Source organism: Euleptes europaea, chromosome 11 (genome assembly GCF_029931775.1).
Source record: "Euleptes europaea isolate rEulEur1 chromosome 11, rEulEur1.hap1, whole genome shotgun sequence".
Taxonomy (NCBI): domain Eukaryota; kingdom Metazoa; phylum Chordata; class Lepidosauria; order Squamata; family Sphaerodactylidae; genus Euleptes; species Euleptes europaea.
In genome coordinates, this window is record NC_079322.1 from 78,425,851 (window position 1) to 78,453,229 (window position 27,379).

At 51.8% G+C, this 27,379-nt stretch overlaps 1 protein-coding gene across 1 annotated transcript in view; it reads left to right on the forward strand.

The window, feature by feature from the left end:
* LOC130484263 (NAC-alpha domain-containing protein 1-like) overlaps positions 1-27,379 on the forward strand; it is a 48,578-nt gene that overhangs the window by 17,994 nt on the left and 3,205 nt on the right. Inside the window, exons 3-9 of the mRNA XM_056857166.1 lie at positions 11,796-15,697; positions 15,734-17,627; positions 18,679-18,975; positions 21,452-21,540; positions 23,094-23,177; positions 25,545-25,691; positions 26,679-26,810. Coding sequence (XP_056713144.1) covers positions 11,796-15,697; positions 15,734-17,627; positions 18,679-18,975; positions 21,452-21,540; positions 23,094-23,177; positions 25,545-25,691; positions 26,679-26,810 — 6,545 coding nt within the window. The remainder of the gene's footprint in view (positions 1-11,795; positions 15,698-15,733; positions 17,628-18,678; positions 18,976-21,451; positions 21,541-23,093; positions 23,178-25,544; positions 25,692-26,678; positions 26,811-27,379) is intronic.

Here is a 27,379-nt window from a genome sequence, read left to right on the forward strand (position 1 = left end):
CTTAACACACACACACCCCAGTAGTGGCCAAGAAGCGCATCCTCCTACATCCCATGAGAAGACCTGTTGAATGGAGAAAGCAGCGCAGAAAGGGAGCGGAGTGTGAGAGAGTTCCTGGGAATTCCCCTAGATGACAAGGCAGGTAATAGGATCACCTGAGAGGCGTTCTATTTTTTCACCTCACCTGTCTCAACGCAGTGTTTAAAGCCAAGGTTACTTACAGTGCAAAGCTGAGATGGGGGTGGGGAAATAGCTGTTTGGGTTTATTGCTCTGGTTCAGGATCCAGGTTGTAGCCGATACCCCTGGGGAAAGGCCATACAGAGGTTAGTCCAAGTGGCTGTTTGAAGGGCTCGTGAGTTGTCCAGGCCAGAAGTTGGTCTCTCCTCTCCCTCCACCCCCAGATGGAGGGCCAGAAGGAAAAGGACGTCTGAGCATCCATTTGCGAGCCGATGTGGTGTGATGTAGTGGTTAAAATGTTGTGTGATGTCGTGGTTAAAATGTTGGACTGGGATCTGGGAGGGCCAGGTCTGAGTCCTCGCTTCTGCCATGGAAGCTTCCTGGGTGACCTTAGGCTAGTCACGCCCTCTCGGCCTAACTTGCCTCATAGGGTTGTTGTGAGGATAAAAAGGAGGCACGTTGAACGATGTAAGCTGTCTTGGGTCCCCATTGGGGAGAAAGGTGGGGTATAAATCAAGTAAATCAAAATAAATAAACACATTTCCTTCACCACCGAATAAACACTGTCTGATGCCCCCCTATGCGCTTAATGCATGCGCCAGGCTTCCACTGTGTGAAAACTTACACAGGATTTTCAAATCGGGGGGGGGGGGTTAGCTTCTAACCTCTTTCCTCAAAGGAAAAGAAACCTCCACTTCTGATTTTCTCTTCATCCGATGCCAACTTCCAGTCACTTAAAAAAACACAAAGATGTATTTTAAAACAACTTACCAGAATAGGGAAAGAAGATAGTTTCCTACTTTTAAAATGTTGATAATTAATTAAATAAACGTTGGATGTGTGTTAAGTGCCGTCCAGTCGCTTCCGACTCATGGCGACCCTATGAATGAAAGTCCTCCAAAATGTCCTATCTTTGACAGCCTCGCTCAGGTCTTGCAAATTGAGGGCTGCGGCTTCCTTTATAGAGTCCATCCATCTCTTGTTGGGTCTGCCTCTTTTCCTGCTGCCTTCTACAGATTAGAGTCCGCCACTCTTAACCACTGCACCGCTACAATCAACAGGGTGGGACATCCAAGAGACAGTGCAGTAGGATTTGACTTGTAGAAACCTGGAAACCAACCAGTGTAACATGACATGTTACAACAAATGCAAAAATTGCACAGCAGGAACTAAAACAACCATGTTGTTCCTCCCTGCTAGGGTTGCCCACAGGCCTGGCGAAAAATGTGCTGTCGCTTTAAGAGAGGCTTAATGTATGGAAATGCCCACCTGAAGCTTTTCATGGCATGGAGGTAAATAACAGCACCTGGTAAATAACTTCCTAGTAAAGCTCTCTTAAAGGGACAGGGCATTTTTTTTTCTTGTCCAGGCTGTTGGCAACCGTTTCTCAGAGGCTTCCTTAAATTTCATTCTGCCTGCTCTGATCTTCATTGCTGGTTGTATGCGTGAAGGTGTCAGTGTGGTTCTGGAGAGAGGGGAGCCCCCCAGATTGTAGTGGTGATTGTTTTCTGCATTAAAATGTCATCATTATATCTTTAGGGCACTTTCACGTATGCCAAATAATGAACTTTCAGTCCACTTTCAGTACATTTTATCAGTCGTTTGCGAATGGATTTTGACAGTTCACACAGTAAAATCCAGCTTCAAAGTGCATTGAAAGTGGACTGAAAGTGCATTATTCGGCATATGTGAAAGTGTCCCCAGAATTTCTCAACTAAATCAGGACCCTCTACATCTGCCACACTGGGGGCTGTTGCCTGTAAACACCCCCCCTTCTTTGCCATCAAGTCACAGCTGACTTATGGTGATCCCGTAGGGTTTTCAGGGCAAGAGACAAACAGAGGTGATTTGCCATTACCTTCCTCTGCAAAGAAACCCTGGACTTCTTTGGTGGCCTTTCATCTAAGTACTAACCAGGGCCAACCCTGCTAAGTTTCTGAGATCTGATAAGATCAGGCTAGTCTGGGCCATCCAAGTCAAGGCAAGAGATGTTCAGGGGTGGTTGGCCATTGTGTGATGACCCTGGACTTCGTTGGTGGTCTCCCATCTGAGTACTAACCAGGGCTGACCCTGCTTAGCTTCCAAAATCCAATGAGATTGGGCTAGTTTGGACCAAGCAGGTCAGGGCAAGAGATGGTTTGCCATTTCCTGCCTCTGCATAGCAGATATGGGGAGGGGCCATGGCTCAGTAGTAGAGCATCTGCTTGGCATGCAGAAGGTCCCAGATTCAATCCCCAGCATCTCCAGTTAAAGGGACCAGGCAAGTAGGTGATGGGAAAGACCCCCGCCTGAGGCCTTGGAGAGCTGCTGCCGGTCTGAATAGACAATACTGACTTTGATGGACCGAGGGTCTGGTTCACTATAAGGCAGCTTCATGTGTTCATGTGTTCAACCCTGGACTTCATTGGCGGTCTCCCATCCAAGTACCAACCAGGTCCGACCCTGCTTAGCTTCTCTGCTCGGAGGAGATCAGGCTAGGCTGGGCCATCCAGGTCAGGGCTGCTTGTCCCATATATGTGTGCAAAATCATAAAGAAACCTTAATGGGAGGGGGCAGTCTTGGGGGAGGCAAAGAAGTCAGTTGGGGGGAGGTTCCCTCGGATGTATTGCACAGCCTGCCCTGGCTGCTAAGGAACCAGTTCTTGATGCAGCTACTCCGGCACGCTGTAGTGGTTAAGAGTGGTGGTTTTGAGCGGTGGACTCTAATCTGGAGAGCCGGGTTTGATTCCCCACTCCTCCACAGAGGCTAATCTGGTGAACTGGAATTGTTTCCCCACTCCTACACATGAAGCCAGCTGGGTGACCTTGGGCTAGTCACAGCTCTCTCAGCCCTACCTACCTCACAGGGTGTCTGTTGTGGGGAGGGGAAGGTAAGGTGATTGTAAGCCAGTTTAATTCTTCCTTGATAGAGAAAGTCGGCATATAAAAACCAACTCTTCTTCAATCGCATGATTAATTCTGGACCTGCTGCTGGACTTTTTAATGGGGGCTTTATTTATTTATAAGCCAGGCAGCACAATTTCCGGAAGCGAAGGATGCTTTTGTGAAGGGCAGTGGCCATTAATGGAGAAGGGGCTGGAAGCGGCTAAAGAGTTGCTGACTGTTGTTTCCCTCCCCCCACCCCCAGCAGGGATCCAATGCCTTTAACAGAATCACGACAGGCACAAAGTCAGTAGGTGAAGCTTTGGCCAGCTTGCTGACGAAGTAGTGGGGGAAACTTCATCTGCTGGATTTCTACCTGCTATTGAAGGCATGGGAGTAATGTGGTAAAATTTAGCCAGCAAGGAAGTTGTTGGGGAGCCTACTGGAGAGTAGAGAAGGTATCCCTGTACGTTCCCATCTCTCCCTTTAGAGCTCACAAGTTGGCTGGTCTGGGCTGCTACTGGATGGGGGGGGGGGAAGCAGTGGGGGGTGAGCTTGAAGCCCCCTCCCACAATCTGTAGGTACACAGCCCATTAACAACCAGTTCACCAGATTCTTGTCTCCTAGCTCCTCGAAGTGGCCATAATTCAGAGGAAAAACAGCAAAATCCTGGGCCTGCCTACCTGGGAGTAAGCCCTAGAGACCACTGTAGGACTTTCTTCTGAGCAGAAAGGCTCCAGCTCAGTCTGCCAAGGACAGGGCATTCCAGGAACGTTCTTAAAAGGCAGCCATCTCCTCTACCTCCCCCTCCCCATCTTTCCCTTTAACACTCCAACTGTCTCCCCCCCCCCATTTTCCCGAGAGCCATTGCAAATTCCACGTTTCGTCCCTTTCGCTCAACAGATAAAAGCTGGGATTGCGCAGAGGGGCATTTTTAGGATTTTTGTCAGGGGCTGGGGGGTGGGGGGCTGTTTTGGGGAGCTGGCCCTGGCCGAATGTTTGTAGGAGCCCCTTTCTGAAATGGATCCTTTGCTGGTTCAGCATCCTCCTCGCTGACTGCTCGTGATGGGAGGTACCTGGGAGCTCTTTGCTTGGTCTTCTGGGGGGGGGGGGCTGGCATGTGCATGGGGGTGGGATTGTTCTGTTGTCTGTAGGTGAGATGTCTCGTCTTTTCCTTTGTCTGTTTAGGGTGCTCTGAACCCTCTTTTCTCCTGTGAATGTGTCCCTGGGTTTGCAGAGGCTTAATTTTGAGTGTTGCTCTAGAGTAAAACAGCTAAATTCGAGTCCACAAGAGACCCAACAAGAGTTTTGGGCAGAAGCTTCTGAGAGTCAAATCTCCTTTCATCAGAGAATTTTTGAATGCTTTTTTTTTTTTAACTGTCAGGTTGCTGTTCTGGGATGAATGAAGGAATTGTATACTTCTTCTGAGCATGTACTGAGTGCTTTTTATCTTTCAACAATGCAGTTGCTGCCGCTAATCTTGGATTTAGGTTTAAGTATATAACTTAGAGGTAGCCGTCTTTCTTTTCTCCGTCTCTTTTGCCCTCCCCCCCTCCAGAGCTGAGGGTGATATGCAAAGCGCTCCTTTCTCCATTTTTATCCTCACAACCTTGTGAGGTAGGCTAGGCTGAGTGCGGCGTGACTGGAAAATAAAATAAAAATCCAGTCGCACTTTCCAGACTAACAACACTTATTGCTTTATGAGCTTTTGTGAGTCGTGGCCCACTTATTCATGGTCATCCAGTGAGCCTCTGAGCAAAATAAAGCCCTGTGTAAGGAACAGTTTAAAAAAATGGCGTTGAGTTGCTCTCTGTTGACCCAGTAGGTCGGACCAGAACCAACGGGTTGGAATTAAATCAAGAGTTTCCAGCTAAACATTAGGAAGACAGTTAACACAGTTGAGAGCCAGCGTGGTGTAGTGGTTCAAAGTGGTGGTTTGGAGCGGTGGAGTCTGATCTGGAGAACCAAGTTTGATTCCCCACTCCTCCACATGAGCGGCGGAGACTAATCTGGTGAACCGGGTTGGTTTTCCCCCAACTCCACATGAAGCCACCTGGGTGACCTTGGTCTAGTCACAGCTCCCTCAGCCCCATCTACCTCCCAGGGTGTCTGTTGTGGGGAGGGGAAGGGAAGGTGATTGTAAGCCAGTTCGATTCTCCCTTAAGTGGTAGAAAAAGTCAGCATATAAAAACCAACTCTTCTTCTTTTTTCTTCCTCAGTGGAACAGGCTTTCTCAGGAGGCGGTGGGCTCTCCTTCCTTGTAAGTTTTTCAGCAGAGACTAGATAGCCATTTGTCAGCAATGCTGATTCTTTGACCTTAGGCAGACCATGAAAGGAAGGGCAGGAAGGTTTGCATCAGTGTTTGGCTCTCATGGCCCTTTCTTACATGCCCAAGGTAATGCCAGCTTATATGTTTATATGCACATTACCTTGGCTTTGCCTATGTTAGTCATAGAATCATAGAGTTGGAAGGGGCCATACAGGCCATCTAGTCCAACCCCCTGCTCAATGCTGGATCAGCCTAAAGCATCCCCTGTTGTTAGGTTCCAGTCTTTTGTATTGTGTCTCACATTGATTGTACATATTTTTGTAGATGTAGATTAGCTAGATAGCTTAGCAGTTATAGTTATTGTGTATTTTAATATTAAAGATTTGGCATTCAGTACTGTATGTGTTATTGCTTGATGGCCACAGTGCTGTAATTTAGATTGTAACTACTTCAGCAGCACGTTGTTTGTATTTATCCCACCTGGAGGTTGGCAACCCTGGCGAAGCATTTGCCTTTGCTACAAGCCTCTGGCCTGCGAAGGGAAGTATACACAGCTGCTTTGCCCAGTTAGCCATCACTTGGGCCAAACGAAATGCTGAGCTTATGCTTAGTTGCAGGGGGCAACAGTTTTTCTTTGGTAGCCTCTCATTTCAGCCAGGCCTGAGAGGTTTAGAAGTCTTCTGGCTCCCCTCTTCCAAGTTCTGTGCAGCAAAAGAATGATGTTTGTTGTGGTAAATATGCTGGGGGGGGGGGAGGGAATAGATAACTATATGTTTTCCCTTAAAACCAAGCACTCTAACTCTCCCGTTTTCACTTGGAGGCTTCCGGCATCAGCATAGAAACACCTCCACACTGTCTCTCTCTTTCAACTTGCCTGGCATGTGCCCTTGGGCATCCTTAAGTGGCTGTCCTGCTTTACTTTACCATCCCCTTTCATATCTACCCCATCCCCATGTGGGCAATCAGAAGCATTTCTCCCTTTGTCCATTTGCAATGAGTCTGTCCAAACTGGATGCTTCTCAGCTCCTGTCGGCTTTCCCCCCAGGTTCAGTTTAAAAGCTGCTCTGCCACCTTTTTTATGTTACGGGCCAGCAGTAGGGTTGCCAACTGCCAGGTAGTAGCAGGAGATCTCCTGCTAATTCAACTGATCTCCAGCTGATAGAGATCAGATCACCTGGAGAAAAATGGCCGCTTTGGCAATTGAACTCTATGGCATTGAAGTCCCTCCCTCCCCAAACCCTGCCCTCCTCAGGCTCCGCCCCAAAAATCTCCTGCCAGTGGCAAAGGGAGACCTGGCAACCCTAGCCAGCAGTCTGGTTCCATCCTGGTTCAAGTGGAGCTCATCTCTTTTGTATATGCCCAGCTTGTCCCAAAATGTTGCCCAGTTCCTAACAAATCTAAAGCCCTCCTCCCCACACCACCGTATCATCCACTCATTGAGACTCCCCAACTGTGCCTGTCTAGCTGATCCTGCGCATGGAACAGGTAGCATCTCAGAGAAAGCTACCTTGGAGGTCCTGGCTTTTAGTCTTCTACCTAGCAACCTAAATTTGGATTCTAGGACCTCAGGACTACAGTTCCCCAGATCGTTGGTGCCAATGTGCACCACGACCACTGGCTTCTCCCCAGCACTATCTACCAAACTATGTAAATGATGGGTTATGTCCGCAACCTTCGGTGTATACATTCCTAAGGATTGAATCTCCCACTACAAGAAGCCCCCCCTCCCCACAGAGGCATATGAGAGGATATCTGTTCATCCACCAAGAAAGGGGTCCCTTCTAAGGTACCACATCCCCTTACCTCATTGAGATGACCTCCTTCACCAAGAACTCCATCTTCCGTGACTGGCAGGTTGCCGTCACCCTGGGACTGGGATGCGACTATTTCATCCTTGGAGTCCTTACCCGCTGCCTGTCTTAGCTCCTCTAAATGAGCTACCTTGGTCTCAAAGAAGTGAACTCGCTCCTTGAGAGCCAGGAGCTCCCTGCACCGAGCACACACCCCTGACCTCCGTCCAGCAGGCAGTTAGTCATACATGTGGCCCTCCATGTAGCACACTGGATAGCCTCCCAACCCCTGCTGGCTTCCTATCTTCATAGCTGGTATTTTAATTATTTATTTTTGGTGCATTGACCCTGGGGAGGAAAAGGGCTAAGTGCCCTGTCCTCTACACCCTGTGCGTTTCCTGTACTGAGTGAGGACCCCAGCGCCACGACTGCCTCGCCCTGCTGCTAAAGTCACACAGATGCTGAACTTGCTCGGCTGCTCCAATTTATGGACTTTTGTCGCCGTGGCTCTTTCTCAATGTGGCTGTCGGCTTGCAGAGCTCTTGTGCTTAATTAATATCTTAATTAATCTCTTGTGCTTAATTTCTAAGGCTGCTTTGAATCTGAACCCTTTGATAGGGTACGCTCTCCAGTCTTCAGGAACATAAGAACATAAGAAAGGCCCTGCTGGATCAGACCAAGGCCCATCAAGTCCAGCAGTCTGTTCACACAGTGGCCAACCAGGTGCCTTTAGGAAGCCCACAAAAAAGACGACTGCAGCAGCACCATCCTGCCTGTGTTACACCGCACCCAAAATAATAGGCATGCTCCTCTGATACTAGAGAGAATAGGTATGCAGTACGACCAGTATCCATTCTAACTAATAGTCATGAATACCCCTCTCCTCCATGAATATGTCCACTCCCCTCTTAAAGCCCTCCAAGCCGGCAGCCATCACCACATCCTGGGGCAGGGAGTTCCACAATTTAACTATGCGTTGTGTGAAAAAATATTTCCTTTTATCTGTTTTGAATCTCTCGCCCTCCAGCTTTAGCAGATGACCCCGTGTTCTAGTATTATGGGAGAAGGAGAAAAACCTCTCCCTGTCCACTCTCTCCAAACCATGCATAATTTTATAGACCTCTATCATGTCTCCCCTTAGCCGCCTTCTTTCCAAGCTAAACAGCCCTAAGCGTCCTAACCGCTCCCCATAGGACAGTTGCTGTAGTCCCCTAATCATTTTGGTTGCTCTTTTCTGCACCTTCTCAAGCTCTGTAATATCCTTTTTTAGGTGTGGTGACCAGAACTGTACACAGTATTCCAAGTGTGGTCTCACCATAGATTTGTACAAGGGCAGTATGATATCAGCAGTTTTATTCTCTATTCCTCGTCTAATTATGGCCAGCATGGAATTTGCCTTTTTTACAGCAGCCGCACACTGGGTTGACATCTTCATTGAGCTATCCACTACCACCCCAAGATCCCTTTCTTGGTCTGTTGCTGCCAGTGCAGATCCCATCAGTGTATATGTGAAGTTGGGATTTTTTGCCCCAATATGCATCACTTTACACTTATTCACACTGAATCTCATTTGCCATTTTAATGCCCATTCTTCCAGTATGCAGAGATCCTTCTGGAGCTCTTCACAATCCGATTTTGTTTTAACCACCCTAAATAATTTGGTGTCATCTGCAAACTTGGCTACTTCACTGTTTAACCCCAACTCCAGGTCATTGATGAACAGGTTGAAAAGCACCGGTCCCAACACAGATCCCTGAGGGACCCCACTGCTCACATCCCGCCATTGTGAGAACTGACCATTGATTCCTACTCTCTGCTTCCTATTTTTCAGCCAGCTCTCAATCCATAAGAGGACTTGTCCTCTTATCCCGTGACTATGAAGTTTGCTTAGCAGTCTTTGGTGGGGGACTTTGTCAAAAGCTTTTTGGAAATCCAAATACACAATATCTACAGGCTCATTCCTGTCCACATGCTTATTGACGCTATCAAAAAACTCTAATAGGTTAGTGAGACAGGACCTACCCTTACAGAAGCCACGTTGGGTTTTGCCCAGCAGACCTTGCCCTTCTATATGCTTGACAATTCTATCTTTAATAATGCTTTCCACTAATTTACCCGGAACAGACGTTAAGCTAACTGGCCTGTAATTTCCTGGGTCCCCCCTGGAACCTTTTTTATAAATGGGTGTTACATTAGCCATTCTCCAGTCCTCTGGTACAGAGGCTGATCGAAGGGACATATTACATATCTTGGTTAGAAGTTCAGCAATTTCCCATCTGAGTTCTTGAAGAACTCTAGGATGAATACCATCTGGCCCCTGTGACTTGTTAGTTTGCAGTTTGTCTAGACGTTCTAGGACTTCCTGCCTTGTTACCACTATTTGCCTCAGTTCCTCATTTTCCCCTCTCCAAAATCTCTGTTCAGGAGAAGGAATCTGCCCTGTATCTTCAACAGTGAAGACAGATGAGAAGAATTCATTTAGTTTTTCAGCAATCGCTTTATCCTTCCTTAGAACACATGAAGCTGCCTTATACTGAATCAGACCTTAGGTCCATCAAAGTCAGTATTATCTACTCAGACCGGCAGCAGTTCTCCAGGGTCTCAGGCAGAGGTCTTTCACATCACCTACTTGCCTGGTCCCTTCAACTGGAGATGCCGGGGATTGAATCTGGGACCTTCTGCATGCCAAGCAGCACAGTCCCTCCCATATCCTCTCAAGGCATGTGAGATGGCTGCTGTTACTATTGAATGGAATTCGCTCTGCCCATGCGCCAAACCTCTTTTCAGCATGGTTGCACACTGTAGTAGGAAAGCTGGTGTGGTGTGGTTGTGCGTGCCAGATTAAGATTGGAGAGGCCTGGGTTCAAATCCCTGCTCCATCCATGAAGCACCCTGCTTGACCTTAGGGCAGTTGCTCTCAGCCTGCCCTACCTCACAGGGTTGTCATGAGGAGGGGAGAACCATGAAGACGAGAGAGGGATAGGTGGAGTGAGGGCCTTCCTTTAGAACTTCTAAAAGGAACCCTTCCAAATACCTGTTAATACTTGCTGGAATAGATCTAGTGTTTTGACCTGGCCCTAGTTCACTCATGCAGGATAATGGGGGGTATGTGGTTGAGCAGGGGGTATGTGATTGAGGAGTGGGGAATCAAACCCGGTTCTCTAGATTAGAGTCCGCTGATCATATGGAGGAGTGGGGAATCAAACCCGGTTCACCAGATTAGAGTCCAATGCTCTTAAGCATTAAACCACGCTGGCTTCATACAAAGAGAGAAGCACACTTTATATCTGAAGAAAAGAATAACATTTATTTTGTTGAAGAAGATAATCCGAAGTGTCCTGCTGGCAACCGTAATGTATATGCATTATTCATAAGGCTTTCAGCTTTTTTATTTGTGGCTGATTTTTAATGATGTTACTCAGTTCTTCTGGTGTAACGTTCTCATTCGTGTTTGCTTGCGAGCAGCCATTGGATTTTCCTGTTCCTGATATATATATATATATATATATTTCTATGTAAGTGTATTTTTTTCCAAATAGCTTTTAATACATTTTTCATTGTCTTTCCCCCCATTTTTGCTGCTGCACTTTTCTTGTAGGACTAGGGTTGAAACGTGTTTTTGTGTTTTTTGCCAAGTACACACAGCCAGAGGTTTAGCCATATGAGAATAAGGAACTTGCTAAACTCAGAACGGTATTGGGGTTAAAACACAGATTGTAGGAAAATAAAATTGTTTTGTCCTTTTGCTTCACGACAGATGAAGAAATGGGAAGGAAACATTCTGAAACTTCCAGAGCTATTGGCTATAAGTGGCTATTGGCTTCCATGCACTGAAATGAAACCTCCTTCACGAATGGCTCAGCTGCTGCGGTGTTACAGAATGTTCACAAACATTCTAACATTAAAACACTGCTGGCACGCAAGTACCCAGATGGGGCTGGGTATTGCTGCTGCCCATGGTGAAAATGGATTTAGCAGATGAGTATGTCAAAGGCATACATTTGAAGTATCTATCAGGCATCAGATTGTGTTTGTGTATTTAGGGAATGACACAGGGAAGATTTTGCCCCTCAGAATGTGTGTGTGTTGTGCCATCAAGTTGCTTCTGACTCATGGCGACCCTGTGAATCAATGTCCTCCAAAACGTCCTATCTTTGACAGCCTTGCTCAGGTCTTGCAAATTGAGGGCTGTGGCTTCCGTCATAGAGTCAATCCATCTCTTGTTGGGTCTTCCTCTTTTCCTGCTGCCTTCCACTTTTCCTAGCATGATTGTCTTTTCCAGTGACTCTGGTCTTCTCATAAGGTGACCAAAGTACGGCAGCCTCAGTTTAGTCATTTTAGTGTATTGGGTCAGTTCAGGCTTGATTTGATCTAGAACCCACTGTTTTAGGGTTTGTTTGTTTTTGGCAGTCCATGATATCCGTAACACTCTCTTCCAACACCACATTTCAGAAGACACCTGTAAATGTACATGGACCTCCATGGTGGGTGGGTGGGTGGGTAGAACAGCCTGGCTCTGCTCCATCATCAGGAAACTTGGAAATGATGGGATGCCCACTGCTGTTTTTCTGACAGTGATTCCAGGTCTCGGTTCCCAAGGCTTATGAAAGAGTTGGGTTTACCGCTCAGGCAGGACATTGAAATCTGTCCTGTAGCATGATATATAATAATAACAACTCCCCTTTCCTCCTCTTCAGATGGCTCTCGGAATACCTCCACTTCCTCTACCCCGAGTGGCGATGCCCTAACTCCGCTGCAGTTCTCCCCGATGGCTGCCCCTGCCTTCCCGGCTGACCCTCCACTGGACCCCACCCTGTGTGGCAAAGGAGTCCCCTCCTTCCTGCCGGCCAAGAAAGAAGACCGCCCTCAACCCGAAGGAGCCAGCTGCGACGCGGCTGTTGGAGGTGCGGCTGCCGGCCTGGCAGCCCTGAGCGAATGTGGGCATGTCCTGATGAAACCAGACCCCAAAGCCCTGGAGGGGGTCCCAAAGGGTCTTGGGGCCTCCCTGACGAGTGTGGACATGCTGGACACCAGGGTAGTTATGGGGGAGGAGACGCAGTGCCTCAGCGAGGAGGAGGATGTGGGGGCAGCTGAGCTACAGGCCCTGGAAGCGGCCATCTTGGGGGCCAGCTCTGGCGAGGCGGAGCAGGACGAGGCGGACAGTCGGGGCCTGGAGGCCTCTGAGGAGCTCCCTAGGAAGCCTCCCCACCAGGTAGTGAAAGACTGGAGCAACCGTCAAGCCTGCCTCTCTCTGCCGGGCCTGCCGCCTCAGGAGCTGGAGGCAGCGGTGTCCCTCTCTCAGGGCGACCCTCCGGCCAACGTGCCTTCCCCCTCTCCGACACTTGCCAAAGACCTTCCTGCGGAGCCAGCCGAGGCCCTGCCCTCGCCTCTCAAGACCACGTGCGGCCTGGACCCCGAGCTCTACTTCACGGCCCCCTCAACCCCCATCAAGACTTTCTTTCCCCCACTCAGGCCTCATCCTTTCTCCAAAGACAGCCTGAGCGAGGAGCCCGGCGATCTGGACAGTGAAGGCCTCTGCTCCCCGCCCACCTCGCCCTCGGGGTCCTACATCACCGCCGAGGGGGGCAGCTGGGCCTCGTCGGGCACGGGCAGCACCTCCCCGTCCTCCTCGCCCAACCTCATCGCCGAGTCCGAAGCCATGGAGGCCCCAGCGGTTTACGAGGAGTCTCCGTCAGAGCTGGATCTTTCCGAGGGGCTCCCGAGAACGTCGTGTCTGCCTCCTCTGCTGGAGAGAGAGGGGGCCTTCCGCATGCTGTCTCCCAGCACTTTAGTTCACTCTTTGTTTCCAGACGAGGACGACGAGGGTGAAGATGACGGGCAGACGACACCGGAGGAGGACGGAGATGACTGGGGTTCTGAGATCACTGCCGCAGGACTGGATTCTCGGAAGCCGGAACAGGTGAAGCTGTCACGGCCTAAGAGCCGTGGAGACTTTGCTGATGCAGCAGAGCTGAGCACCAAGGATCTGGGCCACGGGATCTTCAAAGGAGAGAGCTTGCCTGCTGGTGATCCCTCGGAAGAGCATGTAGGATCCACCCCTTCCTCCTCTTCACCAGCTGCCTTCCTAGGGCTTCTGTCAGAGGGGCCTGCTAGTCCACCCGGGGTCTGCTGCTCTGATGCCGACATATCCGGCAGGCCGCAAGCAGAGGTGATGGCGTCCCCCCCTGATGACGGTGCAGAGAGCACAGAAAATGACCCGATGATCCCCGCGTTGCTTCTGCCTTTCCACGGGAGCCTCATCTTTGAGGCCGAGTCCATGGAGATCACGCTGTTCCCCCAGGGGGAGCCGGTGGAGAACGACGTTCTCTACTGCGCGGAGGACGAGGACAGCACGTCGGCCTCCTTTCTGCACTCTCTGTCGGAGACCTCCATCAATGAAGGGGTCGACGAGTCCTTTGCTTTCCAAGACGACACCTCCCAATCCTCCGACTCGGCCTCCTATAATGGGGAGGAAGATGAGCGGCTGTACAGCGTAGAGCAGCATGCTGCGGTCCTGGAAGCTGCTCAGCAAGAGGCCAAGCCCTCCGCGGAGAACCCAGGGCCAGAAACGTCCCACTTGGGCAGCGAGAGCGAGATGGAGACCTCGTCAGATGCTTACAACACCGACGAGGAAGACTCCGGGTCTGCAGCTGCCGAAGCGCAGCCACCGGCCAAGGGGCAGCTAGGGGGGAACGGATCCTCCCAGGACAAGCCTCGAGAGAATGAAAGATCCCAGGAGGGGCAGATCCGAGGGGGTTTGGACTTTGAGCTCGCGGATGCCTCCACACTGCAAGCTGCACCAAAGCGAAAGGGCCCTAGCAATTCTTCTGAATGTTCAAGAAGCAGCAGCAGCGTTTCTCCCACTGGTCGAGAGTGGGGGTCTCCTCAACAGCAGGACGCGGCAGCGTCTCCTGGAGTTCCGGGTCGCGGGACCAAATCTGACGAGGAAGAGGACTCCCAAGGGGAAATGGGCTCTTCCTGCAGCTCCCTGGAGCACCAGTCTCTCTCTGGCGCAGAAGAGATCCTGGGGAGAGGTGCCCCCAATTCTGGGGAATGCCTGATTGCCTGTTTCGATACAGATGATGAAGCAGATAACGTGTCTCCTTTGGAGAGTGCCGTGGAGAGGCCTCAGCCAGTGAGCCAAGTCTCCGAAGAATGGATTGGCCAGATTTGTGTGGGAGCCGCCATCCCTCTGGGGTGGGACCCCAAACCATATCAGCCTGTAGAGCTCACAGCCACAGAGGCGGCGGACTTGCCCACCTTTGACATTGGTGCCCAGCTTAAAGAATCGGAAGAACGACTTCTGGAACTCCTCGACCGAGATGATGCTTCTGGGGGAGGCTCGCCGGAGCTGGGAGGGGAGGATGGAGGGGCGCCAGGCGTTGATCCAGAGAAGGGGGAGGCCCTGTTTGTGTCCCTCCTTGAATCTTCTGAGGTGGCCGTCTTGGAACAGCCGGAAGTGACCCGAGCGGACGAGCCCATGGGAGAATGCCTGTTTGCCTGTTTTGAGTCTGAAGATGAACTGGAGGAGGCTTCGTCTCTTGATCTGATGAACAACAATGAGGACCACATGGGGGAGACCTTCTCTGAGGCAGGACCACAGCTCCTCATTGGGCTAAATGAGGCTCAGGAACACACACTCCTAGCCGCCACAGAGGTCACCTTGGAGGCAGTGGCACCTCTGCCTCAAGAATCTCCTCTGCCCCACAAGGGCGTCGTAGTACCTCCTGCAGTCCTAGATTGGGACCTCTATGGGTCTAGGAGTGGCTCAAGAGAACCTGAGATGGAATCCCACACCAGGCAGCATTTTGCCAGAAAGAAGCAGGAACCAGGCGAGGATGCCCCTTCGGAGCCCCTCCAGCCATGCTCAGAGACCGGAGAAACCAAAGACTCCAACATGGGAGATCCTCAGCCCAGTGAGAGCAGCCACATGGCAAGGTCGGCAGAAAGAGGCAACCATGCGGATGAAGCTCGAGAGGCACTTAGAGAATGTACTGAGTGCGTGGATCGGCTGGGAGAAGAAGCTCCTGAGCCGAAGGAAGCTCCTGAGATGTTGGAGGAGAATCTGCAGTTGTCAACATCAGCCTTGTCAGACCAGAATTGGGATACTCCATCAGAGGAGGAGGAAGTCATCTCAGAATACGAAAGTGAAAAGTACATGAAGGCGGACTTGGTTTCCGAAACCCCCTTTGTGGACGCCGCCTCCTGCCTACACCAACTTGAAGCGGAGTGCTTGATCCCAGAGGCCTCGGGGCTGCCCGACTTGGTGTCTCTGGAGCTCCAGGGAGTCGGTGCTCCTCACAGGGGCTTTGAACCGCCCAACCTGAGAGACAACAACATGAATCTAGTGCGGGCTCAGGACATTGAGGCTACGGATGCACTTGCAGCGGGCAAGACCGGTGGTCTCAGGCCATCGGCGAGCTCCAGCATAAGGAGGGGGTACAAGGAGAACCAGGCAGCAGTTCCCAGTGTTGTGGCTGACGTGGCCACCAGTGAGCCGTCTGGTAGAAGAGAGCCCACTGAACAGTCGCAACTGGGGAGTGCCCGGCTTGCAGAGCCCCAGACAGTAACCAACGATGCTGAGCTGTCCCCTCAACAAGCAACTGAGGCTCAAAGTATTGAAGGATGGGAGGAGACGGCGAACTCTCTGCTCGCTTCTGAAGATGACTTTTATTTGGACACCCGTGCTCAGATCAGGGGAGCTGTGCAGAGCACCCCCGCTGCCGAAAAGACAGTGAAACCTTCCACGATTGGTACCAGTGACCTGCCTCGCGAAGGCCTGCAGATGCCGAAGAAGACTTTTGCGCAGGCCTTGCTTCAAGGTCTCACGCCGGCTTTGGACGCTGAGCTCACGTGGCAGCAAAAGGATGCCGTGACGTCTCCCCCAGGGCTGCCGGAGGTCTCTCCTTCGCACTCGTTTACAGACTCCAGCTTCTTCACAGCTGCCGAAGGCAGTTCTGTCGAGACCATTGTGCTGACCACATCTCCAGACTCCGAGAGAAGAGACCGACTATCTCCTGAGCAAGCCAAGGGCAGCCCAGCATATGTCGCGGAGGAGAGCTCTCCTCTACAGGAACAGCCTGCAGCAACCCCTGAGCCGGAGCCTCCCGTGTTTGAGACGGAACCGTCGGTTGCTAATGAAGAGGGACCTTCCCAGCCAAACACGGCCCTGTGTCTGCATCACACGGCTCTTGCTAAAGATCGTGGCTCGGCCAGATCACGGCATCAAAAGGCACAAAAGGATGCGCTGCCCGTGTCGAGTAACAGCCAGCATCTTTTCTTTGCTTCTGAAGAGGAGGTATTCTTGACCGAGCCCAATCTTGCTCCACAAGACCTTTCCCGTGCAGAAGCCGAGCGGGTTGGAGCGGCGGGCCATTCAGGGACCGTGAACATTGGCACAGCCACCGCTGATCCCGAGACTGTTGCTCTGGAGAGCTCGCCTGCCACGCTCAGCCAGCCCGAACCCTCTGGTGCCTTCTTGCGGAGTTCTGCTGGAGTATCGGAGTCTCCAGGCGCCCTCACGGTTCAGCAACAGATAACCAGCATGTTGCAAGGATCCTTTGGGAGCCTGAAGGAGCAGAGAGCGGCGGGAGCTTGTCTCAGGAGCAGCCTGCTGGTGGCAGAAGCACAAAGTCTCCTTAAGGAGGGCATCTTGGAGAGGTCCTCTGGGAAACCCACCCCGGAGTTGCTGGGAGTCAAGGATCCGGAAGAGCCGGGCACTTTGACTCCTCCTCATGGTGCTTCTGCTGCCGGTCAAGGGCACGAAGCCACTGGGCCTTCTGAGGAAGGAAAAGATGGGGACCAGCAGGAGACAGAGGGCCTCGGAACTGCCCCTGAGGCTGAAGAGGCTTTCCCGTCTTCAGAGGCAGCCCCGGTGGATGGCAGCCAGCTGTTGACGTCTGCATCGGCCGAAGAAGGGGCCTGTTTTCCCAAAGAAGAGGTCGATGGGCCCCCAGCTCAAAGTGTGCCAGAAGAAACCCCCCTCCAAGTCTTGGATGCTGATTTATTAGCTGAAGAGGGAACCAGGGAGACCCCGGGAGAGCCTGCGGTAGAGGACGCCAGGAGAGAAGCAGGCAGCCCATTGCAGGTGGAGAGCGGCCAGGAAGACGAAGCAAAAGCAGAGCCCTCTGACCTTGAGGAAAGCACAGAACCTCCTGACCTGGATTCTTCCCCCTCCCTTCCTTGCGGCTCCTCCCTCCCTCCGCCACAGACCCCTCAACCGCCCAAAGCTCCATCAGAAGCACCTCTCCTTGCTCAGCCTCCGTCTCCCTTGCAGTCAGAGGTACCCGTGTCTCTCCCCTTGGAGCCGGCATCTGTCTCCCAGCCTCCTTCTGCAAGCTCAGAGTTCCAAGAAGTGCCTGTGGCGTCACCCGCACCAATGCCACCGCCGCCTCCCTCGGAAAGCCTACCCCAAGCTCCAACTCCTACCTCCCGGCTTCCCACTTCTTCCGCAAACCCTGAGAAGGAGCCCGCCCGTGCCGAAGAGGCCCACTTCCTCCTGCGAGACTCCAGGAAACCTCCCATGGAAGGTAACCTGCTTTTCTTGCTTCCTCCAAAGCGTAAGATTAAGAGCCCGGCCTCAAGCTGCTTGAATGGGCCCCCAGGTACTGGAGGTGGCCCATTCCCATAGCAGGGTTCCCCATACGCGAAGAGCAGATGGGCAGGATAGCACTGACAGGCATGCATAATGCAGACACCTGCTAGTATACTTGCAGCCCATGAGGTATGAATGTGACCGAAGCTCTTCTGGCTGCCATTGGCTTAGCTGTGCCAGTGCTCCATCTAGTCCAGCGTCCCGTCTCACACAGTGGCCAATCAGTTGCTCTGGAGGTCCTAACAACAGTGCATAGAGGCTGAGGACTTCCCCTGGTAAGAGCCTCAGAAGAGCTCTGCTGGATCAGAGCAGTGAGGGTCCATCTAGTCCAGCATCCTGTCTCACACAGTGACCAACCAGTTCCTCTGGAGGTCCCAACAGCAGGGCGCAGAGGCCAAGACCTTCATAAGAACATCAGAAGAGCCTTGCTGGATCAGAGCAGTTGTCTATCTCGTCCAGCATCCCGTCTCACACAGTGGCCAGTCAGTTGCTCTGGAGGTTCAACAGTAGGGCAAAGAGGCTGAGGCCTTCTTCCCTGATGAGAACATCAGAAGAGCCCTGCTGGGTCAGACCAGTGAGGGTCCATCCAGTCCAGCATCCTGCCCCATACAGTGGCCAACCAGCTCCTCTGGAGGTCCAACAACAGGGCATGGAGGCTGAGGCCTTCCCCTGATGTTGTCTCTTGGCACTGGGATTCTGAGGTTTGCTGCCTCTGGATATGAAGGTTCCTTTTAGTTGCCATGTGTAGTAGCCACTGATAAACCATCCTCTGTGAATCTGTCCTAATCCCCTTTAAAAGCTAGCTATACCTGTAGCCATCACTACATCCTCTGGCAGCAAATCCCTGGCTTCCACTGGCTCCAAAGGAGAGGCACATGGTGACCACTAATTCCAGTCCACCTGCAGGGTCTTGAGTTGGGCACCGTTGGTTCATCCAGTTGAGGTGAGAAATCCCCACCAGTGTTCTGACCTGCTCCTTTCCCCAGTCCTTCAGAGTGCCAGACCGGCCGTGCCCTGCCGAGACCAGCTTCCAGGTAGCAAGGATTCCCGAGGCCGGAACCGGCTGCCTGGGAACAAAGACTCCCGAGGCAAGGACTCCCTCTCTGCCGGAGAGAAGAGAGCCAACCATGGGGCCCTGCTGCTGGAGTCGAGCTCGTCCAGCGAGAGGGAGCTGCCGTATCGCTGCCCGGAGATCGAGAGCCTCCGGGAAGCTGCTGGGATGGTCCTCCTGGATGAGAAGAAGCCCTTGGTGGGCAGGGGAGCCCACGAAGCCAACCACAAAGGTAACTTCTCCTGTGGTTGGGAGGCCTTCTGCTGCACAAGAGGTGGGGGGATGGAGAGACAGTGGCGGAAGGCTGGTATGCAAGATGCAGGGTGAATGCTGGCTTCCGCTTGATTCTGTAGAAGGCAGCTTCATGTGTGGGACCGTGGCTCAGTACAAGAGTGTCTGCTTGGCTTACAGAAGGTCCCAGGTCCAATCCCCTGCATCTCCAGTTTAAGAAAAGGACCAGGCAGGAGGTGATGGGAAAGACCTGAGTCTGAGGCCCTGGAGAGCTACTGCTGGTCTGAATAGACAATACTGACCTTGATGGACTGAGGGTCTGATTCAGTATAAGGCAGCTTCATGTGTGCTCATGTATATTGGCATCAGTAAGATGATGGCTGGACTAAAATTGGTAGTGAAGGTGAGAAGGTCTGTTCAGCATTGTGATGAGCCAGAATGACCCAAGGTCTTGTGACAGTATTGGATGCGAAGAATGTACAGGTGTGTGAGTGGGTGTGTGGGTATGCAGAAAACTAAAACGGATTGGAGAGGACAATTGGAAGATGAGGACCATGATCAGGATTGAAAATACAAGAGCTCTGCTCAGTGGGAGGAGTTTGCTTGACTGGGGCTGCCACAGCCCTTATAACATAAGAAAGGCCCTGCTGGATCAGACCCAGGCCCAACAAGTCCAGCAGTCTGTTCACACAGTGGCCAACCAGGGGCCTCCAGGAAGCCCACAAACAAGATGACTGCAGCAGCACCATCCTGCCTGTGTTCCACAGTACCTAACATAATGGGCATGCTCCTCTGATACTGGAGCCCTTGAACACATGAACACATGAACCTGCCTTCTACTGAATCAGACCCTTGGTCAGTCAAAGTCGGTATTGTCTACTTAGACCGGCAGCGGCTCTCCAGGGTCTCAGGCAGGGGTCTTTCACATCACCTACTCACCTAGTCCCTTTAACTGGAGATGCTGGGGGTTGAACCTGGGACCTTCTGCATGCCAAGCAGATGCTCTGCCATTGAGCCACAGCCCTTCCCTTCAAACTTCATCTCTAAAATGTTTATATCGTGTTGGCATTCTGCCTGGCATTTGCAGGGTTGGCATTTGCATACACCACAGACCTCTGCCCCCAAGGAGTTCGCAGTCTAAAACTAAGACCGTAGAGCCCAGTGGATGCAAAGTTATTTTTACCCCACCCTTCCTCCAAAAACACTGCTCAAAATTCTAGGGATAGATTCTACACTCGGCCATCAAGCATGCAAATTGAGTAAGCTTCTCCGGAAGGCCCTTTGCATAGATCTTTCCTTCCACACGCCTCCTCCCGATGGCAAAGAATCTGCACTTCTCTCTGGCACAGAATTTGGATCTTTTTTGGACATAAAGTGCCGCATGGCTCTGTGCAGCTGTGTGCCGAGATTGGCCAACCAGAGTGGCTGTTTTACAGCCCCAGGCAGAATGGAGACTTCCAGTAAATGTTTTCTGCTAAAACTGGCGGGGGAGGGAGCCGCAGCTGAAGAGAATTTTCTAAGTGCAGGGGGAGGGGAGGAGCGGCTGCCTTCGCTTGGGAGCAGCTGCATGAGAGCTGTCCAAAAAACCTGTCCAAAAAACCTTCCTGCCCTTGAGCTTTCTGCAAAGGGGCTGGCTGCATTTATACAGGAACGCTGCTGCCCAAGAGGCAAAGGCAGGAAACCAGGCTGTGCATTAGCGGGTGGCCCTAAAGCACTGCCCTAAAGCAGGGGTGTCAAACATAAGGGCCGAGGGCCGAATCCGGCCCCTTGAGAGCTCTTATCTGGCCAGCCGCGGCAACCTCCCCCCCACTTTCGATCTGGGCTGGTGAGGCTTGGCCTGACCAAGTGACATTTATGTCATATCCAGCCCTTGTAGCAATTGAGTTCAACACCCCTGCTCTAAAGCACTGGCACAGTCTTGGGCACAGAGAGGCCTCAAAGCCCCTGGGCTAGCTTGACTTGAGCAGAATCGCACCCTTGGAGAAAAGTCCTGCCAACCTGGTAGGAGTTCCTCTAGAAGGAATACAAGTTGGAGTGGGATGGGGGTCCGGAGCCCCTTTTTCCTGTGATCTTGTGCCTCCCATCTCCCTTGGCGCTGGAAGGATGGCATAGAGCCAGTGAACTTTAGCTGCTGATAGGGTTGGGGGCACTTCCCCTTGGTAGCACTGGAAACAAGAGTGGATGCTGCCGGGAGCTTGGAAACACACAAGGACACCACCCTGTTTGTATTGACGTGTACCCCCCCCCCGAATACAATGGAAGCTTTACTTTCCGAACTTTGCTGCATCTGTGTGCAATTAGAAGTCATGGCGGGTGACCACCTGCCATGGCCAGTAGATACGGTGAATCAGATGCACACTCATTGATATTATATGGAGTGGGTGCAGATGACGTCCCGCCCGGAAGGGAGAGCAGTTCAGGCTTTTGGTTGGAAGCAGGCTAAAATCTGGGGTGCCTGACCGCTTCCTCTCTTTCAGAGTCTGGGAACGATTCAGAAAGCAACGAAGGGTCTCTTCCCGAACTGGAGGAGCCGGAGGTTTCAGAACCACGGACAGCTCAGGCGCAGGTACTGTGTTTGGGAGGCAGTCGGCTGTAGGGAAAGGAGGCGGTGGGCTCAGGTGGAAGTCTGTGATTCGATCATGGCCCACACAGTGAAGAAAGTGTTAACTGGTCCATGCGGAGACACTGTTCTTGGGAACGCAAAGGCCATGCCCTGCCAGTCCAGTCCAGCTGGCATCCAGATTAGGTCTATAGGGGGCATTTTAATGTATTTTTATTTTACTATGTGTAGAGAAGACAAGACTCACTGGAAAAGACAAGTATGATAGGAGAAGTTGAAGGCAGCAGGAAAAGAGGAAGACCCAGCAAGGGATGGATTAACTCTATAAAAGAAGCCACAGCCCTCAATTTGCAACACCTGAGCAAGGCTGTTAATGGTGGGACATTTTGGAGGACATTGATTCATAGGGTCGCCATGAGTCAGTAGTGACTTGGTGACCCATGATACACGGATGTTTATAGTCCATCTTTCTTGCTGAGACTCAAGGCAGCTCACACAGAGTAGATCCATGCAATCAACTGGATGAGACATCCAATCAGCAACACACTAGGACTAGGATGGCAGAGATCTGAAACAAGCCTAGAACACTAGACATGATTCAGAATGCAAATATAAGGCAGAAACTGGCAATGCGCCATTAGATACAGTGCAGAAGAATGGCCAGCGTGGTGTAGTGGTTAAGAGTGGCAGGCTCTAATCTGGAGAACCAGGTTCGATTCCCCGCTCCTCCACATGAAGCCTGCTGGATGACCTTGGGCTAGTCACTGCTCTCTCTGAACTCTCTCAGCCCCACCTACCTCACAAGGTGTCTGTTGTGGGGAGGGGAAGGGAAGGTGATTATAAGCCACTTTGAGACTCCTTAGAAGCAGAGAAAAGTGGGGTATAAAAACCAACTTTTCTTCTATTGCCTTTCCCATTGTTCATAGATCTTCTCAAGTACAGGCCATGGTTTGAGTTTGGTGTTCCTCTCCCCTGTTCCTTTTTTGCTACCTGCATAACTTACTGCCTCAAATTGGACTTCCAAAAATGTTGGCAAGGATTAGGGGAATCGACAGAGTGAAAGTGCTTGCATCAGTCGGCGTACAGGTCTGTGCTTAGGTACAAAGCACTTGCATCTCTAATTTTGGTTGGTTGCCAGGTGATGTGGGAGTCTTCCTATGCAGGAATGTCACACTTGCCCTGTATTAGGGGATGGGGGGGCTACATAATTGGCTTCCTTGTTCAAATGTGGCTGTAGGGCAATGACCATCGTCTAGCTGCTTCTCGGGGGACTGAGACTATCCCGTGAAGACTAAGGATTTGGAGACTGGTGGGTTCATTATGACATCCTGTGAGTAAGTAGATCACAGAGGCTCTAGCATACATGAAGCTAACTTGGCAGGTCTCAAGGTTGGTTCGGTAATTATCTAAGGTTCCAGAGAGAGGGGAGGATTCCATGGTCAGAATAGAGGATTTCACTGAGAAGCCTTAAAAATTAATTCTTGGAAAAGTCAGCCCTGATTCTGTTTACAGAGATTCACTTGGGGGTGTGATTTACATCCTCCGCGCTTATCTTCCAGGCACAATTAACACACTCCTTGGGAACGGGCGAAGAATCCATCAGCAAAGTGAAACAGAGCCGGAGCGAGAAGAAAGCACGGAAGGTCGGTGTCAAATGGGGCACACAACCAGCATCTTTTCTTGCAGTACACCCAGTCTTAGCGGGGCCATTTGCAACTTGCTGCATCTCTCTGGGGCTCGCCGCTATCACCCCAGCTCTGCGTGATCAACCTTTCTTGGGGAGTGGGGCCAGTCTTGACATCTCTGTAGTCAGGGGGAGATTGATTTGTCCATAGTTCAAGTTGGATTTTGTCCCGGGACTTCAGTTGCCAACCCGTGACTTGAAGCGACGAGGATGATTGGGGGCCTGGAGGCCAAGCCCTACAAGGAAAGGCTGAGGGACCTGGGAATGTTCAGTCTGAAAAAGAGGAGGTTGAGGGGGGGACAGGATTGCTCTCTTGAAGTATTTGAAGGGCTGTCACTTGGAGGAGGGCAGGGAGCTGTTCCTATTGGCAGCAGAGGACAGGACTCGCAATAATGGGTATAAATTGTGGGCAGAGAGATACCAACTGGATATCAGGAAGACTTTTTTTACCATTAAGAGTTGTTCAACAGTGGAACCAGCTACCTAGGGAGGTGGTGAGCTTCCCCTTACCAGCAGTCTTTAAGCAGAGGCTGGGCAAGCGCTTGACAGGGATGCTCTAGGCTGATCCTGCTTTGAGTTGGAGGGGGTTGGACCAGATGGCCTCTAAGGCCCCTTCCAACTCTGTGATTTCAGTACGGGAAGGGGGGGGAAGAAAGGAAGGAGGCTGGCTGCTAATCTGCCTGTGAATTTTGGGAGAGCCAGCTGAAGGTGTTCTTAGAGAGGGGGCAGATGAAGCTCACTAGCCGATCTCACTAGCGATGGAGATGAGCCTTTTGATATCACCCCCACAGGGCCACCCCTTGTCTTGCGGAGGTGGTGGAGGCCGGAAGAGAGCCTTGACCACTGAACACCTAGCGCCCCGGAGATGGAAGCATATCTGGGTCTCTCTCTGGCACCTATTTTTGGGGACAGCAGCGAGGCCAGGATTTTTCTGGACGTTTGCCTGCTGGAGATGAATGGCAAAGACCTGCTGCTCCAATGCAAGGCTGCAGAGTCCAGTCATGCATGTGTGTGTGTGTGTGGGGGGGCTGGAAAGCTTTTGAAGGGCTTTGCCAGATGCAGCTGGTCATGAGGAAGGATTTCTGCCTACTCCTGAGCAGACCAGCCCTGAGCCCCAGAGACCCCTTTCCAAGGGGAGGGTCTGTGGCCCTGTGGTCGAGCATCTTCTTGGCGTGCAGAAGTTCCCAGGTTCATTCCCCAGCATCTCCAGTTAAAGCATTGGGTAGTAGAGGTGGGAAGGACTTCCACCCGAGACCCTGGAGAGCCGCTGCCAGTCTGAGTACACAATACTGACCTTAACGAAACAATGGTCTGATTCAGTATAAGGTAGTTTCATATGTGTTTATATGTGTGCATCTTTCAGACTCTTGACTCTAATGCAGAGTGGGAGCTGTTTACCAGCACCCAAATGCAGCCTGACTGGAGTTTCCCGAAAACACTCCTTTGCTGCCTGGCTGGCTGATCATCTTGTGCTTTCCCTGCATCAATCAATAACTCCCCCCCCCTCCGTTTCAAGGAGAACACAATCTCTGTCTCCTCCTGCTCTCCTCCCTAACCACACAACTGTCTGATAGCCTAGCCATTCTGACCCCATACTCTGCATCGCACAGGGCAGGGGGAAATGCATATCGGCATCTCTCTTTCCATTAGAAGTTGGTGGTGTGCCCTGTTCCTGTATCCTGGTGTGTGTAGCTGCAGTCTTATTTTCTTCCCTCCCCTTGGCTTGTGAGGGCTCGGGAGGGGGGGTGTCCTCCATCTGCCTGCTGGCTGTAAGGTTGTCGGCACCCAGCCCAAAGGTCTTGTCCATTGATCTCAATGTCAAAATGTGTCAAAATATCTGCTTGGCATGGAGAAAGTCCAGGTTCAGTCCTGGGCATCTCCACTTAAAAGCATCAGGTGATATGAAAGACCCTATTTAGGGGAGGGGCCGTGGTTCAGTGGTAGAGCCTCTGCTCGGCATGCAGAAGGTCCCAGGTTCCACCCCCAGCAGCATCTTCAGTTAAAAGGACCCAGGTTGGAGGTGATCTGAAAGGCCTCAGCCTGAGACCCTGGAGAGCCGCTGCCAGACTGAATAGAGAGTATTTTGATCCTGGAAGACCACGGATCTGATTCAGTAGAAGGCACCTTTGTGTTGTTCTGCATGTGTGACCCTGGCCAGCCGGCCAGCCCTGGTCCACCGCCTCATGCAGGAAGCTCAGCTGCCGCCCTCTTCTTCAGGCACAGCTTTTTGTCTGGGCTCCCTGCTTTGGGCTTCCTGACCTCTGCTTCTCCTGCTCAAGCTGATCATAACAGGCCGGTGTCTCCTCTTCTTCCCCACCTCCCCCAGGCCATGTCCAAGCTTGGGCTGCGGCAAATCCATGGCGTCACCCGGATCACAATCCGCAAATCCAAGAATATCTTGTTCGTGATCACCAAGCCGGATGTCTTCAAGAGCCCGGCTTCCGATATCTACATCGTCTTTGGAGAGGCCAAGGTGAGTGGGGCGGGGCGGAGTGATGAGTTTGACCTCATTGGGCCAAGGCCCTGGGCCCACGGGAGGGCCCCCCGCTTCCTTGTCCCTAGTTGCTAGTCTGGGACAGGAAGTGGCTTCAAAATGGGGTCTCTCTGGGCTGTTACTAACAAAGTGTCTCTCAAGGTGCAGCAAATTCAGAGGAGGGCAGGAAGCCACGTCTCTCTGTCACAGCAAAGTCAGACAAACAGGCCAGCCCCTGCGACAAAGATTGAATGGACATAAGTCTGATACCAGAAACCACAACATTCAGAAACCAGTGGGGGGGGGGGGGACATTTTACCATTCCAGGACATTCAGTTGCTGATTTAAGAGTAGCAGTTCTCTTAGGGATTTCAAAGGGAGATTAGAAAGAGAGACATCTGGATGACAACTAATAATGAAGCTCAAGACTATGCATTCTCCAGGACTTCATAGAGATCTGGGATTCCTGTCTCATTACCAATGCTGATTTCTCCACACCTACCACCCCTCCACATATCACACATAATCCAATCACGCCTGCTAACGTCATTGACTTACTTTTAACATTTACATTGCCATTGTGTGTCTATTTCACTCGTCTCTACTTAAGGATAGATGGACTCACATTCTAGCTGTATCTGAAGAAGTGAGCTGTGGCTCACGAAAGCTCAGACCCCACCAGAAATTCTGTTAGTCATTAAGGTGCTCCTGGACTCTTGCTGTTTTCTACAGCAAAATCTGAAAAAAAGCTTTTTGTGGGCCCCAAGCAGAGGAGGCTCCGGCTCCTTAGCATTCAGACGCTTTTCCTTGAATGCTGCAGCCAAAATCAAGGGAGCGATGAGAACTTTCCCCTTCCATGCCAAGGCTGTTCCAGCTGCAGGCTATATTTTACCTACCAAGACAGGTGAACGCAGCAGCGCAAAGGTGCTGGGCCTCTGGTGGTTTGGGGTTGAAAGCTCAACATTCTTCCCCATTTGGCTCCTGCAGATTGAAGACCTCTCCCAGCAAGTGCACAAGGCGGCCGCCGAGAAGTTCAAGGTCCCCATGGAGCACTCGCCTTTGATCACCGAGACGGCCCCCACCCTCACCATCAAGGAGGAGAGCGAGGAGGAAGAGGAGGTCAGCTTCGTGGCGGCAAGGGAGGGCGCCAGGCTCCCGACTGCTGGGGAGCCAGCGGCCTGGGGGGGCTCTGCTTTAGGGCTCTTTGCCGTGCACCTGGAGGCCTCCCCCTTCCTGGAAGCTGCCTTAGCCCAGGGGTCTTAACACAGTCCGGCAGTGGCTGCCCACGTTCTCCGCCAAAGAGGGCTTGGCTCTCCGGGACCTGTTGAGAAGCCATTGGGGGGTTGAGCTTGGGGACTGCAGGTGTGAAAAGCATGTGCTGGGCTACCTTGCAGTGGGGCTGCCCCCTCCCCTGTCCATGAGTTGTTTTACGGCAGAGCCGCATCCTGTTGAGTTCTTGCTGCCCCCAATCCCTGGATGGGTGTCGAAAACAGGCTGCAGGGAGGTGTTCACACCCCAGAGAATGCACACCTGAAGCTGCCTTCTACTGAATCAGACCCTCAGTCCATCAAAGTCAGCATTGTCAACTCAGATTAGCAGCAGCTCTCCAGGGTCAGGCAGGGGTCTTCCCCTTCACCTACTGCCTGGTCCTTTCAACTGGAGATGCCGAGGATTGAAACAGGGTCCTT